Below are 15556 nucleotides of genomic sequence, written 5' to 3' on the forward strand. Positions count from 1 at the left end.
CAGCCCAACATTTTTGTGTCTTGGTTTCCATCTGTAAAGTATAGGTCACTTTCAGATTATAAATACATGTTTAATCTTATTCTTAAAATTTGTTTCGGCCGGATGCGGTGGCTCACTCCTGTAATCCCAGCACTATGGGAGGCCGAGGCGGGCGAATCATGAGGTCAGGAGATCGAGACCATCCTGCATCCTGGTTAACACAGTGAAACCCCATCTCTACTAAAAATACAAAAAATTAGCCAGGCGTGGTGGTAGGCACCTGTAGTCCCAGTTACTGGGGAGGCTGAGGCTGGAGAATGGCATGAACCCAGGAGGCAGAGCTTGCAGTGAGCCAAGATTGTGCCACTGCACTCCAGCCTGGGTGACAGAGCGAGACTCCATCTCAAAAAAAAAAAAAAAATTGTTTTAAAAATTAAATGGGTCAAATAGCCTTCAATTAAATTACCTTGTAAAATTTAGTATATTAAAACGATGTGTGCCAAGACAAACAGAACCAAATGAAACAAAGTATTGGTTATAGAAATACAAAACTCAAAGGTCCTTCAAATAGTATGAATCTACACACTGTAGATTACAATAAATCTAAATATATTCTCTGAAGACAGTTACAATTGAAGCCTAATTTTATGTAAGTAATTGAATGCAAAGAAATGGGATTGCTATGATATAGTCGTTTTCTATTAAACTGTAAATGCATTGTTGATGTTTTGCTATATTTTGGTAAGGATTGAAAAATATGAGGTATAAGAACATCTAAATTTTTACATTTTTACTCAAAAATATCTTTCTTTTTCTTTTGGCTGAATAGGAATTATATTGATAAGATTTGAATAAATTTGTTCATTAAAAGATAGCCTTACTGAAAACACCATTTCTGAATGGCTTAGCAGTTTTATCTGTGAGAAATGATGTCACAGGTTATGAAAAAATTTGCCCAGCTGTTTTTCTCGGAACTATTTCAGAGCAAAGCAGACACTAAGTTCATTTTACATGAAACTGAGTAGGTAGGAGGTGGCCGATGTTTGAGAAAGTCTAGGAGGAAATGACACAGTTGATTATCTTGCCAATAAAAAAACGAGAATTTCCTTTATATTTTAGCTTGAAGAAAGGACTAGTTAAAAATAACCACCATCATCAATAGCTAACCAAAATTCAGAACCAGAACTTAGTAGAAGGCTGTAAACAGGATGGCATGAGTTGGATTTAAAAAAAAAAAAAAAACGTGGTAAAGGATACATAACACAGTTATTATTGCAGTCATTTTAACTGTACAATTCATTGGCTTTAAATATATTCACCATGTTGTTTAACTATCACCACTCTGTATATCCAGAACTTTTCATCATCCAACATCCAGTGGGCTCTGTGCCCATTAAACAATAACTCTCCCATCCCCTCCATCCTCCACCTCCCACTCCTTAGTAAATTCTCTTCTTCCTATCTCTCTGAATTTACCTATTCTATGTACCTCACATAAGTGGAATCACATAATATTTGTCCTTTTATGTTTGGCTTATTTCACTTAGCAAAATGTTGAAAGGTTGTACATGTAGCAGGTATCAGGATTCCTTTTTACAGCTGTATAATATCTCACTGTAAGTGCATACCACATTTGTTTATCTGCTAACAGACACCTGAGTTGCTTCTACTTTTTGGCTATCCTAAGTAATACTTCTTTGAACATTGTTGTACGAATATCTGTTTGAGTCCCTAATTTCAGTTCTTCTGGGTATATACCTAGAAGTAGAATTGATGGATCATACGATAATTATATGTGTAACTTTGTGAGGCATTTCCAAGTTGTTTTCCACAATGGCTACACCATTTTACATTCCCGCCAGCAATGCCTGAGGGTTCCAATTTCTCATATTCTCACCATCGCTTGTTATTTTCTGTTTTTCTTTTTAATAATAATTCTTTTGAGTGTGAAATTGTATCTCATCATAGTTTTGATTTACATTTCCCTAATGACTAATGATGTTGAGCGTCTTTACATGTGCTTAGCTTATTGGCCACTTGTATGTCTTCTTTGGAGAAATGTCTATTCAGGTCCACTGACCATTTTGTATTTGGTTTTGTTGTGGTTATTGAGTTGTAGTTGTTAATATATTCTGGATATTCATTCCTTAATCAGATATGTGATTTACAGATATTTTCTATTTTGTGCTGTCTTTTCACTTTCTAGATAGTGTTCTTTGATGGACACAGTTTTTAATTGTGATAAAGGCCTATTTATCTACTTTTTTGTTGCTTGTGCTTTTGGTATCCAATCCAGGAAATCATTGTCAAATCCAATGTTGTGAAGATTTTCTTTCCTGACGTTTTCTTCTAAGACTTTTATAGTTTTTAGCTCTTATGTTTAGCATTTGATCCACTTTGGATTAATTTTTGCATTTGGTGTAAGGTAACAGTCCAGTTTCGTTCTCTTGCCTTTGGATGGCCAGTTTTCCCAGCACAAATGCTGTTCTTTCCTCACTGAATGCTTTTGGCACCTTGTTGGAAATCAACTGCCCACATAGGTTTATTTCTGGCCTCTCTATTCTATTCCATTGGCCTATATGGCTATCCTTATGCCAGTACCACACTGTTTAGATTACTGTTTTTTGTAGTATGATTTGAAATCGGGAAGTGTGAAACCTTCAACTTCATTCTTTTTCAAAATTGTTTTGGCTGTGCAGACTCCCATGAAATTCCATATGAACTTTAGGATGCGGTTTTTCATTTCTGCAAAAAAAATCGTTGGGATTTTGATAGGGATTGCATGAATCTATAGATTATATTGACATCTTAACAATATTAAGTGTTCCATTTCATGAACACAGGGTATCTTTTCATATATTTAGGTCTTTTTCTTTCAGCAATCATTTGTAGTTTTCAGTGGACAAGTCTTTGGCTGTGTAGTTAAATTTATTCCTGAGTATTTTATTCTTTTTGATCCTATTGTAAATGGAATTTTCTTAATTTTATTTTCAGATTGTTCATTACAGGTGTATCAAAATTCAACTGATTTTTGTGTTTTGATTTTGTGTCCTACAACTTTGTTAAATTTATTAGCTCTACAGTTTGTGTTTGTGTGTGTGGTGTGTATGTGCATGTGTGTGGTGTATGTGTGTGTGTGTGGTGTGTGTGTGGTGTCTGTGTGTGTGATGTGTATGTGTGTGTGGTGTGTATTTGTGTGTGAGTGGTGTGCGTGTGCATGTGTGTGTAAGCTTTAGGACTTCCTATATTTAAAATCAGGCCATCTGTGTACAGAGATAATTTCACTTCTTCCTTTTTAATTTGGATGCTTTTATTTATTTTTTTCTTCCCTACGTGCTCTTACTAGAACTTTGAGTACTAGGTTGAAGAGAAGTGATGAAAGCAAATAAAAGCACCAATCAGAACACACAGCCCTGACATTTGGAGGGCTAAATTCTTGTTGCCCGGCCTGGCCTCACCAAGGTGCACTGGGTGTGTGGGCTGCTTCCCCTCACAGCTGCCTGACACAGCCATAACCACAGGGAGAGGCTGAAATTCACTGAAATGTACCAGCCTCTTTATCAAGTTCTCCCTTGGATGCTCCAAGTTTTTGGCTAGACTAGTTTCAAAATACAGATGGTCCTTGACTTAAGATGGTTAGACAATGATTTTCCCATTTTATGATGATGCGAAAATAGAAATGGTGCATTCAGTAGAAATTGTATTTCGAATACCCACACACTCATTCTGCTTCTCACTTTTAGTACCATATCCAATAAATTACATGAGATACTCAACACTGTATTATAAAATAGGCTTTGAGTTAGATGATTTTGAAATAGAAGAGTTCCCTTATGACCCTCGCAGGGCGTGCGACAGGAATGAGGCTTGCTCCTTTGGTGCCCTGCTGCTCAAACCCCTAGGGGGAGCATGCAGCATGCAGATGGGCAGGTGCAGAAGCTGTGGGGAGTGCTTTTGGGCTCTGGCCCCATGGCAGCATCTAGGACTCCTGAAGCCCAAGGGGGCGTGTGTTACGGTGTGCTCTTTCAGCTATACCATCTGCAGACAGCTTGTGTTAGTCAGCTCAGTAGACCCTTATCACAAGGACAGAGAGCCTTATCACAAGGACAGAGAGCCAGTGTGACAGCCTGAGTTCTTGCCCAGTGTCCTGGAAGAATCAGATCACATGTTGGCTGGAGGGTTGAGTGCAAGGTTTTATTGAGTGGTGGAGGTGGCTCTCAGCGAGATGGATGGGGAGCTGGAAGGGGGGAATGGAGTGGGAAGGTGGTCTTCCCCTGAAGCCAGGCTGCCCAGCAGCCGGACTGTTCTCCAACCAACCCTGGCCAAACTCCCCTTGGCGTCCAGATGTCCTTCTCTCTTTCTCTGCTGTGCCACCCCACTGCTCTCCACTGGTCTGTTCCTTCACTCCTCTCAATGTTCAGCGCTTGTGTCTGTGCCCGCTAAGGTCTCAGGTTTTTATGGGCACAGGATGTGGAGTGTGGTGAGCCAGAGCGGTCTTGGAAATGTAACATTTGGGCATGAAAACAGGAGTGCCTGTTCTCACTTAGGTCCATGGGCCCAGGTCTGAGGGTGGAGCCCTCGCCAGGGATCCCGCCCTTCTCTACCTAGCACTTCTCTGTCTCCTGTCCATATCAGTTTTGTCCAAATGGAAACTAATGTAAGTGTTCTCAGCATGTTTAAGGTAGGCTGCGCTAAGCTGTGATGTTTGGTAGGTCAGGTGTATTAAGTGCATTTGTGACTTACCATATTTCACCTCCCAATGAGTTATCAGGGCCTAATTCGATCATGAATAGAGGAGCATCTGCAGTTGCTTCAGTTTAGTTCCTGCCCGTTTGATGGCTGCTTAGATGGAGGGATGAATTCCTGCAGCTTCCTACACCACCATCTTCTGTGACACCCCTTCCCCAAGATTTGGATTTCTTTTTTGCCCTGGTGGCCTCTTGTACCCTGATAAATCTTTGTTTCAATGAGGTCAAGGTCATGGGGTAAATTCTTTGTAGGGTGCTTGACTGCATTTTGTTTAAACTTCACAGATTTTAGTACTGATCTTAATTTTTTTTTTTTTTTTTTTTTTGAGGCGGAGTCTTGCTCTGTCGCCCAGGCTGGAGTGCAGTGACGCAATCTCGGCTCACTGCAAGCTCCGCCTCCCGGGTTCACGCCATTCTCCTGCCTCAGCCTCCTGAGTAGCTGGGACTACAGGCACCCGCCACCGCACCCGGCTAATTTTTTTTTGTATTTTTAATAGAGACGGGGTTTCACCGTGGTCTCGATCTCCTGACCTTGTGATTCACCCGCCTTGGCCTCCCAAAGTGCTGGGATTACAGGCATAAGCCACCGCGCCCAGCCCTGATCTTAATTTTTAATTTTACTAACGTGATATACACACTTATGTAATTCAAAAACAAACCCTGGGCCAGGCATGGTGGCTCACATCTGTAATCCCAGCACGTTCGGAGGCCAAGGCAGGTGGATCAGCTGAGGTCAGGGATTTGAGACCAGCCTGGCCAACATGGTGAAGCCCCGTCTATACTAAAAATGCAAAAAATAGCCAGGCGTCATGGCACATGCTTGTAATCCCAGCTACCTGGGAGGCAGAGGCAGGAGAATCGCTTGAACCTGGGAAGTGGAGGTTGCAGTGAGCCCAGATTGCACCACTGCACTCCAGCCTGGGTGACAGAGCAAGACTCTGTCTCAAAAAATAAACAAAACCTGAATGTGATTATATACAAGATTCAATTAAATTGTATTTCCTTCTGAAATTCATATAAATCTAAATTAGGCAGTAACTTTTTGTATATGATTTATTTATATTTGAAAGCCACAAATGACCCATTTAAACTATTTTTTTAAATAAGTCAGTGAAACAATGTCTTAGAAAGAAACATTTTTGTTTTCTCTGTTCTGTTCTATAACCACCATTTTTTTTTTTTCAGTCAGGTACAGGCTTAGTGACAAAGAAACATTGGTTCTCTGTCCTACATTTTCACTATCTTTTTCCTTCTGGTCAGAATGATCTCAAATGTACATGTTAAAAACAATCAGTAAGAGAACTATATCACATTTTTATTAGGATGGAAACTTTTCAACTTTATCACAAAGACATTGAATGTGGAGGCTTTCCGTTTGAAGATAAAACTATTCATTTAAAAAAATTTAAAAATTACAATGTTTCCAGTAGCTTCTTTTTGAATTACTAACATATTCCACACTCTAGTAATGATTTGGCCAGCTAATCGTCAGTTTCTGCTTTAAAATGTTCTAAATTCATGTTTTACTTTTGAAAAATGACAACGTAGATGTTTGGAGGGTTATTTTCTGCTTAATGAAAGATCTAGAAACATTTTTTATTCTAAGAATTCCACTTGCCTTTAAATAAAGATATACCTTTTGACCAAACTACCAGATTTTCTTTTTCTTTTCTTTTCCTTTTCCTTTCTTCTTTTTTTTCTTTTTCTTTTTTCTTTTTTTTTTTGAGATGGAATTTCCTGCCTGTCGCCCAGCCTGGAGTGTAGTGGTGCGATCTTGGCTCACTGTAACCTCCACTTCCTAGGTTCTAACAATTCTCTTGCCTCAGCCTCCTGACTAGCTGGGATTACAGGTGTGCACGACCACGCCAGGCTAACTTTTGTATTTTTCGTAGAGACAGGTCTTTGCCATGTTGACCAGGCTGGTCTCAAACTCCTGACCTCAGATGATCTGCCTGCCTCGGCCTCCCAAACTGCTGGGATTGCAGGCATGAGCCATTGTGCCGGGGCAGCTTTTCTTTTTCTAGCAAGGGGAGCCTCTTAAACTTGAAGAGCACCGCGACGGTTGAGGCTGGGCAGCAAGGCTTTACTGCAAATCCTTTGCCACTGTTTTTTCTGACTTTCTAGAGAACTTTCTAGCAAAAGGTTTCTAGAACTTTCTCCTTCCTGGCCTAACTGACATTCCCTTTTATGCATAGCCTCCCTTTCACTTTTCTTCTGCCTGGAGGAAATGAAGCTCCATGGAAATTTCTCTTGAAACTTTCCAAGAAAAAAAAGAAAAGCTCTAAGCACTGAATGTGGAGACAGGGGGATGAGCTTCAACTCTGAACTGTTTCCAGCGTAAAACTGTCCTTTCCAGGGCCCGTGTGGCTGTCACTTCAGAGTGGAGGTTGTCTGCTGAGGGACCCCTGACTCAGCTGCCTCCCAGGGGAAGCTCCGTCTTCCGGCACAGGTAATGGCCTGCAGCTTGATCTCCACCCAGCCCCATCTGAGCAGGCCGGGAGCTCCCAGCTGTTTCACTTCTCTCCTTCCTGACTCCTCACCATCACCATCGCCCTCTCTCCTCCCCACCCCGCCACTCCTCTCCCACACGTGTCCCTTTCTCCCCTTCCTCTGTGTCTGCTTTTCTCAGAAGTTAGCTTACGAAGCAAAGTTGCGACTTTGAATTCCTGTTTTCCAGCCACCCTCATGTGACAGGATGTCTCCTTAGTGGAGGCTTTCCCTAAATTCAGGAGCCCTTTAAAAGGGAGGGCTTCCTCTCTAGTTTTTTCAGCGGGGCAGCTCTGGGAACTTGGATTAGGTGGAGAGGCAGTCGGGGGCCTGGTTGTTTTGCGTCTTTGTTCCGCCCTCCTCTCCATCAGGAGAAGGAGAGGATAACCCCTGGGCCATGAGGCTACCCTTGCTCCTGGTTTTTGCCTCTGTGATTCCGGGTGCTGTTCTGCTACTGGGTAAGTCTGCTCTGAGGCAGGGGCTTTCTGACTTGGGGGGCAGGGGCTTTCTGACTTGGGGGGCCGGGACCACACCCTCGTTTTGTGGCTTACTGTGAATGGGTTCCTTCCAATACCTTTGTGAGGAGGAAACGGGGTTCCCCTGCACCACGCAGTCCACAGCTAAGCCTGCTGCCTTCACCTGGCGGCCAGGCATGGAAGGCCTGGAGCTGGAGGAGGGAGGAGGATGCATCTCAGGTCTCGGTTGCTGCCCAGCCTGGAGTCCTACAGACCTTCAGTCTCCTCCTGACTTCTCTCATCGCTCATTGTTCCTTCCCTGTTTTCTTCGTGCAGAAATTTCCTGCTCTGTGGTTTACTCTTTCTGGTTTTCAGTTCACACTATTTCTCTCTCACTGCCAACAAACACCGTCTGAGTGTCTCTGGCTGGAAGGCGGGCAGCCCTGATGTCTCCCCGCGTCTTAGGTCCAAGGATATCAACTCAGATCATCCCTCCAAAAGTGATTCTAAGCAATTTCCATGCTCATTTGTTTTTTTTCTGCCAGAATCATTCATACGCTTGATTGTTAGAAAGTTCATCCTTATCTGTACTCTAGACTGTTCAAACTGCCGCATAAGCAGATCGATTCCTGTTTTTCTTTTTTTTCTGGAGATTAGAGATTACTCATTAGGAACAGCTCCAGAGTTTTTCAAATTCTCAAATACATTTTCCAGTCTCTAGACTCAATTACTTAAACTTCAGGATGGGAGGGCCTCGGGGGATTTTCATTCCTGGTTCTATTTAGAGATGATATAGAAGAGATTTCAAATTTGATTTTTTGGTTTCCAATCCCCCTTTATTTCTGTGATATCAACAAACACTTGCAGAGAACGGTTTGTGCCTACGATCTACTCTATGCACTGATGTGAAGGTGGGTAGGAAGATTCCTAGGAAGAGCGTATTTTAGTACCGCAAAGTTGAAATCATAATAAGTATTGAGTAGCAGTGATTATAAAAACACAAGTGAAGGCGGTGTGGTTTACACCCTGTCTCTCTCACTCACTAGCTTGGCGACCTTGGGCAGGCTACTTTGTTTCTTTGTGCTTTAGTTTCCATGTCTATAAAATGGAAAGAAGACTATTACCTGCCCCCATCAGTTCTTGTGACGATTCAATGAGTAACCGTATGTTAAATGTTTAGAACAGAGTGCGACCCATAGTAAACGCCTTGTAAGTGTTAGCTATTAAAATCAGTGGCAGAAAAGAAGTACAAAAAAAGACCAAATAGAAAGGATAGATGAAATTAATTTTATTTTTATTTTTGAGATAGACTCTCATTTTGTTGCCCAGGCTGGAGTGCAGTGGCATGATCTCGGCTCACTGCAACCTCCACCTCCCGGGTTCAAGCGATTCTCATGCCTCAGCCTCCCAAGTAGCTGGGATTACAGGCATGCACCAGCATACCCAGCTGATTTTTGTATTTTTCGTAGAGATGACGTTTCGCCGTGTTGGCCAGACTGGCCTCAAACTCCTGACCTCAAGTGATCTGCCCTCCTCGGCCTCCCAAAGGGCTGGGATTATAGGCGTGAGCCACAGTGCCAAGCCCTGATTTTATTAATGTATTTTATTTCACCCAATAACTCAGAAATATTATCACTCAACATTTAATTGATTTGGAATATTTTCCCATTCATTTCCTAAAACTAACTCTTCAAAATCTGGTGAGTATTGTATACTTATAGCACGTCTCAATTCACAGTAGTGTCATTTTATGTGTACAGTGGTCACATGAGGTGGCTGGCTAGCTATCATATTGGGCAGCACAGATACCGGGCCTAATTTTCTTTAAACTGACTTGATAATGCTTCTGAGCGATAGTGTTTCTCGGTTTGCTCAGGAGTGTTTCCCTCTTCCTGACAGCAGGATGCCCTCTTCTGACTAATGTCTTCCTTTTCATAGGCACAGATATTGGGGAGAGAGGGAGGATACCGAAGATCTGTTTACTTGGAGAATAAGCAAACAAAAAATTCAAGGGAGCCTGTTACTTGAAAGCCTGTAATTTGTGTTGTTTTGTTTTTTGAGACGGGTTTCACTCTGTCTCCCAGGCTGGAGTGCAGTGGTGCGATCACGGCTCACTGCAGCCTTGACGTCTGGGCTTATGCCATCCTCCTGCCTTGGCCCGCTCCCAACTCCACAGTAGCTGGAACTTTAGTAGAGACAGGTCTCACTAACTTGCTCAGTTTGATCTCAAACTTCTGGGCTCTGGCGATTCTCCCACTTTGGCCTCCCATAGTGCAGGATGATAGATGTGAGCCACTGCACCCAGCCTGTAACTTTTTTTTTTTTTTTTTTTTTTTTTTTTTTTTTGAGACGGAGTCTCGCTCTGTTACCCAGGCTGGAGTGCAGTGGCCAGATCTCAGCTCACTGCAAGCTCCGCCTCCCGGGTTCACACCATTCTCCTGCCTCAGCCTCCCGTAACTTTTATTTTATCTTTTCTTGGCCCAAGAAGCATGTGATTGGAGGAATTTGTGTAAAGGCAGAGCACCTGCTTACTTAGCAGCAGGTTAAAGCTATGTGAAGCCTCAAGACCTCTCCCCTGGCTTCTGCCCACCAGGAAAACCCATGGGAAGGTCTCCCTACTTACAATCGGTTTATTTCTTTTCAATCCACAACCTTTCCTTCCACCTTCAGGAGAGCATCCCACAGCATTAGAACCATAAGTCTCTGTGGGCTGCTCCCAACGGATGGGCTGGTTCTATCTGGAGGGGTACAGGAGGCTAGAGGTTAACAGGACTAGATGCTTACCCTTCCTACTGTTGTTCTTGCCATGCTATCTTTTTATCACTCAGCAGCAAGGTTTTGAGCTCAGTTGGGTTATAATCGTGGTAGATGTACCATGAGAGCTGGTGGGACACAGAGGTTGGACCACAGCAAAGAAGTTTAACTTGGAAATGGGAGGGTTTGGCTCACAGGTAGTGGTGTATTGGCAAACTTAACTACTGTAACTACTGGTTCCAAGAAGGAAAAGAGAGGAAGCACTGATTTGATTTATGCTGTTTACTGATGTCCATGCTGTAAATATTCCCACCATGGTTGATTTCAAACTACTGACTTGATGCCAGTGGGGGCAGAGTTGGGAAGAGATGCCAATAATAGGCCCTTTTTTTGTTTGTTTGTTTGTTTGTTTTTGAGATGGAGTCTCTCTCTGTCACCCAGCCTGGAGTGCAATGGTGTAATCTTGGCTCACTGCAACCTCTGCCTCCTGGGTTCAAGCGACTCGCCTGCCTCAGCCTTCCGAATAGCTGGGATTACAGGCACCCACCACCATGCCTGGCTATTTTTTTGTATTTTTAGTAGACACGGGGTTTCACCAAGTTGGCCAGGCTAGTCTTGAACTCCTGACCTCGTGATCTGCCCGCCTTGGCTTTCCAAAGTGCTGAGATTACAGGCATGAGCCACCATGCCCAGCCAACAGTAGGCTCTTACTAGCTGCTGCCATCAGTCCCTGGATGGAGCTTTTCTAGGCTGTGGGAAGGCACTCAAACAGTGGGTCAGGTAGTATCATGAAAAGCCTAGAACATCTTCAGAAAATGAAAATGAGAGACTTGGTGAACAGAGAAGCTTTAGAATCATGGAGCTTTAAAGCAAGAGGGAACTTGGAAGTAATGCACTTTGACATCATTTTATCGATGAGGCACCAGGCTCAGGGAGGTAAAATGTCCAGAAGGCGACTGTTTAGCAGGGAGACACAGATCCAGGACTTTGCTCAACAGCTTGTACTCTTCCACCTCCCCTTAGATTTCTTGCTGCGCTGTTAGATCAGGTAAGGACAAATTAGATTATTCCTGTTGCCATTTGTGGAGCTCGCATTTGGCTGGAAGGGATCCAACTGTGGTTCTGACATTGACATCACACTAATGGTATAATCCTGATACTCCTCTATTTCCTTTCCCTCAATGAAATGCTAAGAAAGATAATTATATGTAATTATCACAGTAGTGGTTTTTCGCAATCACTCTTGAAAACTTTGATTCCAATATAACTGTATGTCTTATGTTAAATATTGGCTCTTCTATGTATTTTTTCACAAAATTGAATTAAGTGGGAGAAAAATACAAGCACCTTTCTCCTTTTTAAATGTGGTCTCCATCTTTCTCAGTGTTTGTATCTAAAAGGCTGAGCTAACTTTTATGCTTTGGAATATATATACACACACACACACACACACACATACATACACACACACATATATATACACACACACACATATATATATATATATGCTTTTTTTTTTTTTTTTTTTTTTTTTTTTTTTTTTTTTTTTTTAGACAGGCTCTCACTCTGTCACCCAGGCTGGAGTACAGTGGCATGATCATAGCTCACTGCAGCCTTGACCTGCTGGACTCAAGTGATTCTCCCACTTCAGCCTCCTAAGTATCTGGCATCACAGGTGCATGCCACCCTGCCTGGCTAATTTTTGCGTTTTTTGGTAGAGATGGAGTTTTGCCATGTTGTCCAGGCTGGTCTCAAACTCCTAGGCTCAAGTGATTTGCTCACCTTGGCCTCCCAAAGTGCTGGGATTACAGGCATGAGCCACCGTGCTCAACCTTAGGTTTTGACAGTTATGCAACTTTTGGTTTAATCTACAAATATTGCACGTGAATAATTGTAGTAGAAACTTAGAACTAAGGGGCCCATAGCTTCCATAAAGCAGATGGGAAGATGTCACTGTGTACCTCTCCCTAGGTAAGAAAGCTGAAGCTCTGAAGATTCAGTGGCTTGCAGAAGTCAGGTAGTCAGTAAGGAACAGAGCTAACTCTTCATTACGATCTTCAGACTCTGAGGCTAAGAATAGATATTTACTACCTGGAGTGTGTTGATCATGAAGGATATAATATGGTTCAAATAACACTATGTTAAAAGAAGGATTTGGATCCCTTTATCTGTATCAATTTTTCTGGACTTTTCACTTCAAGAGGGGGAAAGGAGGGAATTAATATTTATCAAGTGTGTATTACATACAAATGATATGCTGGGTGCGTTACATAAATGATCTCATTTAGAAGTTCACGGTAGCTTTACCAGACAGCATTATTATCCCCATTTTATAGATGAGGAAGTAGAGGCTAGAATGGCTAACAGCACTAAGGCAACACAGCTAAAGAATGGTGGAACCAGGATTTGATTGCAAGTCTGTCAACCCCAAAGAACATAACCTTCCTAACCACGCCCCCAGCCCCCTGAGGCTGGAAACTCCGTGGTTCCGTGTTCTCTGTCCTTCCGTCCCTCTTTTTTTTTTTTGAGACAGAGTCTCACTCTGTCGCCCAGACTGGAGTGCAGTGGCGCCCTCTTGGCTCACCACAACCTCCGCTTCCCGGGTTCAAGTGATTCTTCTGTCTCAGCCTCCCGAGTAGCTGGGATTACAGGCATGTGCCATCATGCCTGGCTGATTTTTGTAGTTTTAGTACATGCTGGCCAGGCTGATCTCGAACTCCTGACCTCAGGTGATCCCTCCTGCCTTGCCCTCCCAAAATGCTGGGATTACAGGCGTGAACCCCTGCGCCGGGCCAGTCCCTCTTTCTAGACTGCTGCAACAGTTCTTTGCTCTTTCATTTCATCCTATTCTGAAACATTTCACACTGTACGATTGATTTTGCCAAGTTAACAATAATAATAATGAACATGTATTAAGCAATTCCTGTGTCAGGGACTCTTCTAAGGCCTTTATTTAGATGATCTAATTTCATTCTCACGACGATGAGGAGGTCCGCTGTTTCCCCCTTTATTTTACAGATGGGGAAGTGGAAGCACAGAGTGATGTTGAACTTGGCCAAGGTCACACAGCCAGCGAGCAGTGGAGTCTGTTACCTGGGAGCCAAACCCTAGAGCTCTGATTCTGTCATGATCAGATTGGCTTGATACATACCTATGGTGAACTAATTCATTAGTGGTGCTATGCATGGAAGAAGAAAGAGCAGTGTAGTGTCAGCTTCTTACCTAGTAAAGGGTTTTGTTTATTTATCTTAAGGGGGATCTGGGGAGGCTGGCATTCAGACTAAAGAAATAGGAGTGAGAGGAGAAACTAGCTGTGGAGAGGTAGGAGATTCAGAATCCAGGACACAGGTAGAGCGGTCGGCAGGAGGAAGGAAGCCTCTTCTACTGACATGGGAGTGAATGGCCCCAGGAAGGTGTAGATATTCATATCTTTAAGGTGGTAGGAGGGAAGTTGGAAGAGTTTCTTGGCCCCTGTTTTATCCTTGTGGTCAGACCCATACTGGGTTCATATTTTGTACTTTTCCAAATGGCCAATTGCAATGACCTAAATCAGTAGTTTCCCTGGATATTCTGGGTCTGAAGGATCAAAGTGACAAATGAAGTAATTCTCCATGTTTTTCTTTTGTTCAACATTTCTTTTCTTTTTTTTTTTTTTTCTTTGAGATGTGTCTCGCTCTGTCGCCCAGGCTGGAGTGCAGTGGCACGATCTTGGCTCACTGCACCCTCCCCCTTGTGGGTTCAAGAGATTCTCCTGCCTCAGCCTCCCATAGCTGGGATTACAGGCATGCCCCACTACATCGGCTAATTTTTGTATTTTTAGTACAGATGGGGTTCCGCCACATTCGCCAGGCTGATCTCGAACTCCTGACCTCAGGTGATCCACCTGCCTTGGCCTCCTGTTCAACATTTCTAAGCCTAAGACTCTGACTAACACCCCCCCATCAGCCCCCAGCACCTGGCGTAGCTTCTTGAATGTACTAGGTGCAGGGTAAATATTTGTTTTTCACTTAATTTGGGGTCTTTGGGGAAAACATAGGTACATTTATTTAACTAAGGCTGGTGAGCATATTTCTTAGGGTTCCCCAAGAAGCTGTCCTCAGACAGTTGCACTTTGGTTTGAGGGCAAGTTAGTTTATTTGGGAAGTGAGCCCAGGAAACACTGGCAGGGGAATGGGGAAGTGAGACAGAGAGGGAAGGTGTGTGGATACCCAGTGACCGCTGTGGGTGATGGAGCGTAGGAGCTCTGGGTGAATGGGTGCCTCGGACTCATTCCATCCAAGGTATAAGAGATTTAGAGCCTTCAGCAGTTCTCCTTGGCCTCTGATGAAGGCCTCCTCCTACAGGGCATTCATTTTCTGACCCATCTAATTTGTGCCACGTTTGAGCCTAGAGAGTTCCGATAACCAGAAAAAGCCCCCAGGACAAAAGACGTGGTGCTGGCATTTGGGAGTGGGGTCTGCGTGCACCTAATCAGCGAAGGCCAAGGAGAAATAGTATAAATCTGGTGGCATCTGCTACAGCTACTTACTGCTTTTCCTCTTATCCAGCTTCTCTATCTTCCAGAAGTTACTGTCTTTTGTGTTTTAATGTCAGCATTTTATTTACTGATAGGAAAATCTAAAAATGTGTAAGAAAATGTAGCATATCATACTTATCTTCCTGAACAATCACCTTTAATAAGCTAATTTTCTTTGCTAGCAGGCTTGGGAATTTAATGACTTGCTCAATGTTGTGGAATAATTTTTAAAACGCTTAAAAGAAAATCCAGGCCAGGCGCGGTGGCTCACGCCTGTAATCCCAGCACTTTGGGAGGCCGAGGCAGGTGGATCACTTGAGATCAGGAGTTTGAGACCAGCCTGGCTAACATGGTGAAACCCCACCTCTACTAGAAATACAAAAATTAGCCGGGCGTGGTGGCACATGCCTGTAGTCCCAGCTACTCAGGAGATTGAGGCATGAGAATTGCTTGAATCTGGGAGGCGGAGGTTGCAGTGGGCTGAGATCGCGCCACTGCACTCCAGCCTGGGCAACAGAGCAAGACTCTGTCTCAAAAAAAAAAAAAAAAAAAAGAAATCCACACCTATGTTACTGGATGTTTAGTCTTTAATCATTTTTAACCTGAGACATTGGGTT

At 43.2% G+C, this 15556-nt stretch overlaps 1 protein-coding gene across 1 annotated transcript in view; it reads left to right on the forward strand.

Annotated features, from left to right (window-relative positions):
• Nucleotides 1-7401: 7401 nt before the first annotated feature.
• Nucleotides 7402-15556, forward strand: part of MRC1 (mannose receptor C-type 1) — a 97802-nt gene continuing 89647 nt past the window's right edge. Inside the window, exon 1 of the mRNA XM_010354747.2 lies at nucleotides 7402-7672. Within this exon, the coding sequence (XP_010353049.1) occupies nucleotides 7612-7672 (61 nt within the window). The 5' untranslated portion in view covers nucleotides 7402-7611. The remainder of the gene's footprint in view (nucleotides 7673-15556) is intronic.

This window comes from Rhinopithecus roxellana, chromosome 11, assembly GCF_007565055.1.
Source record: "Rhinopithecus roxellana isolate Shanxi Qingling chromosome 11, ASM756505v1, whole genome shotgun sequence".
NCBI classification, from domain to species: Eukaryota; Metazoa; Chordata; class Mammalia; order Primates; family Cercopithecidae; genus Rhinopithecus; species Rhinopithecus roxellana.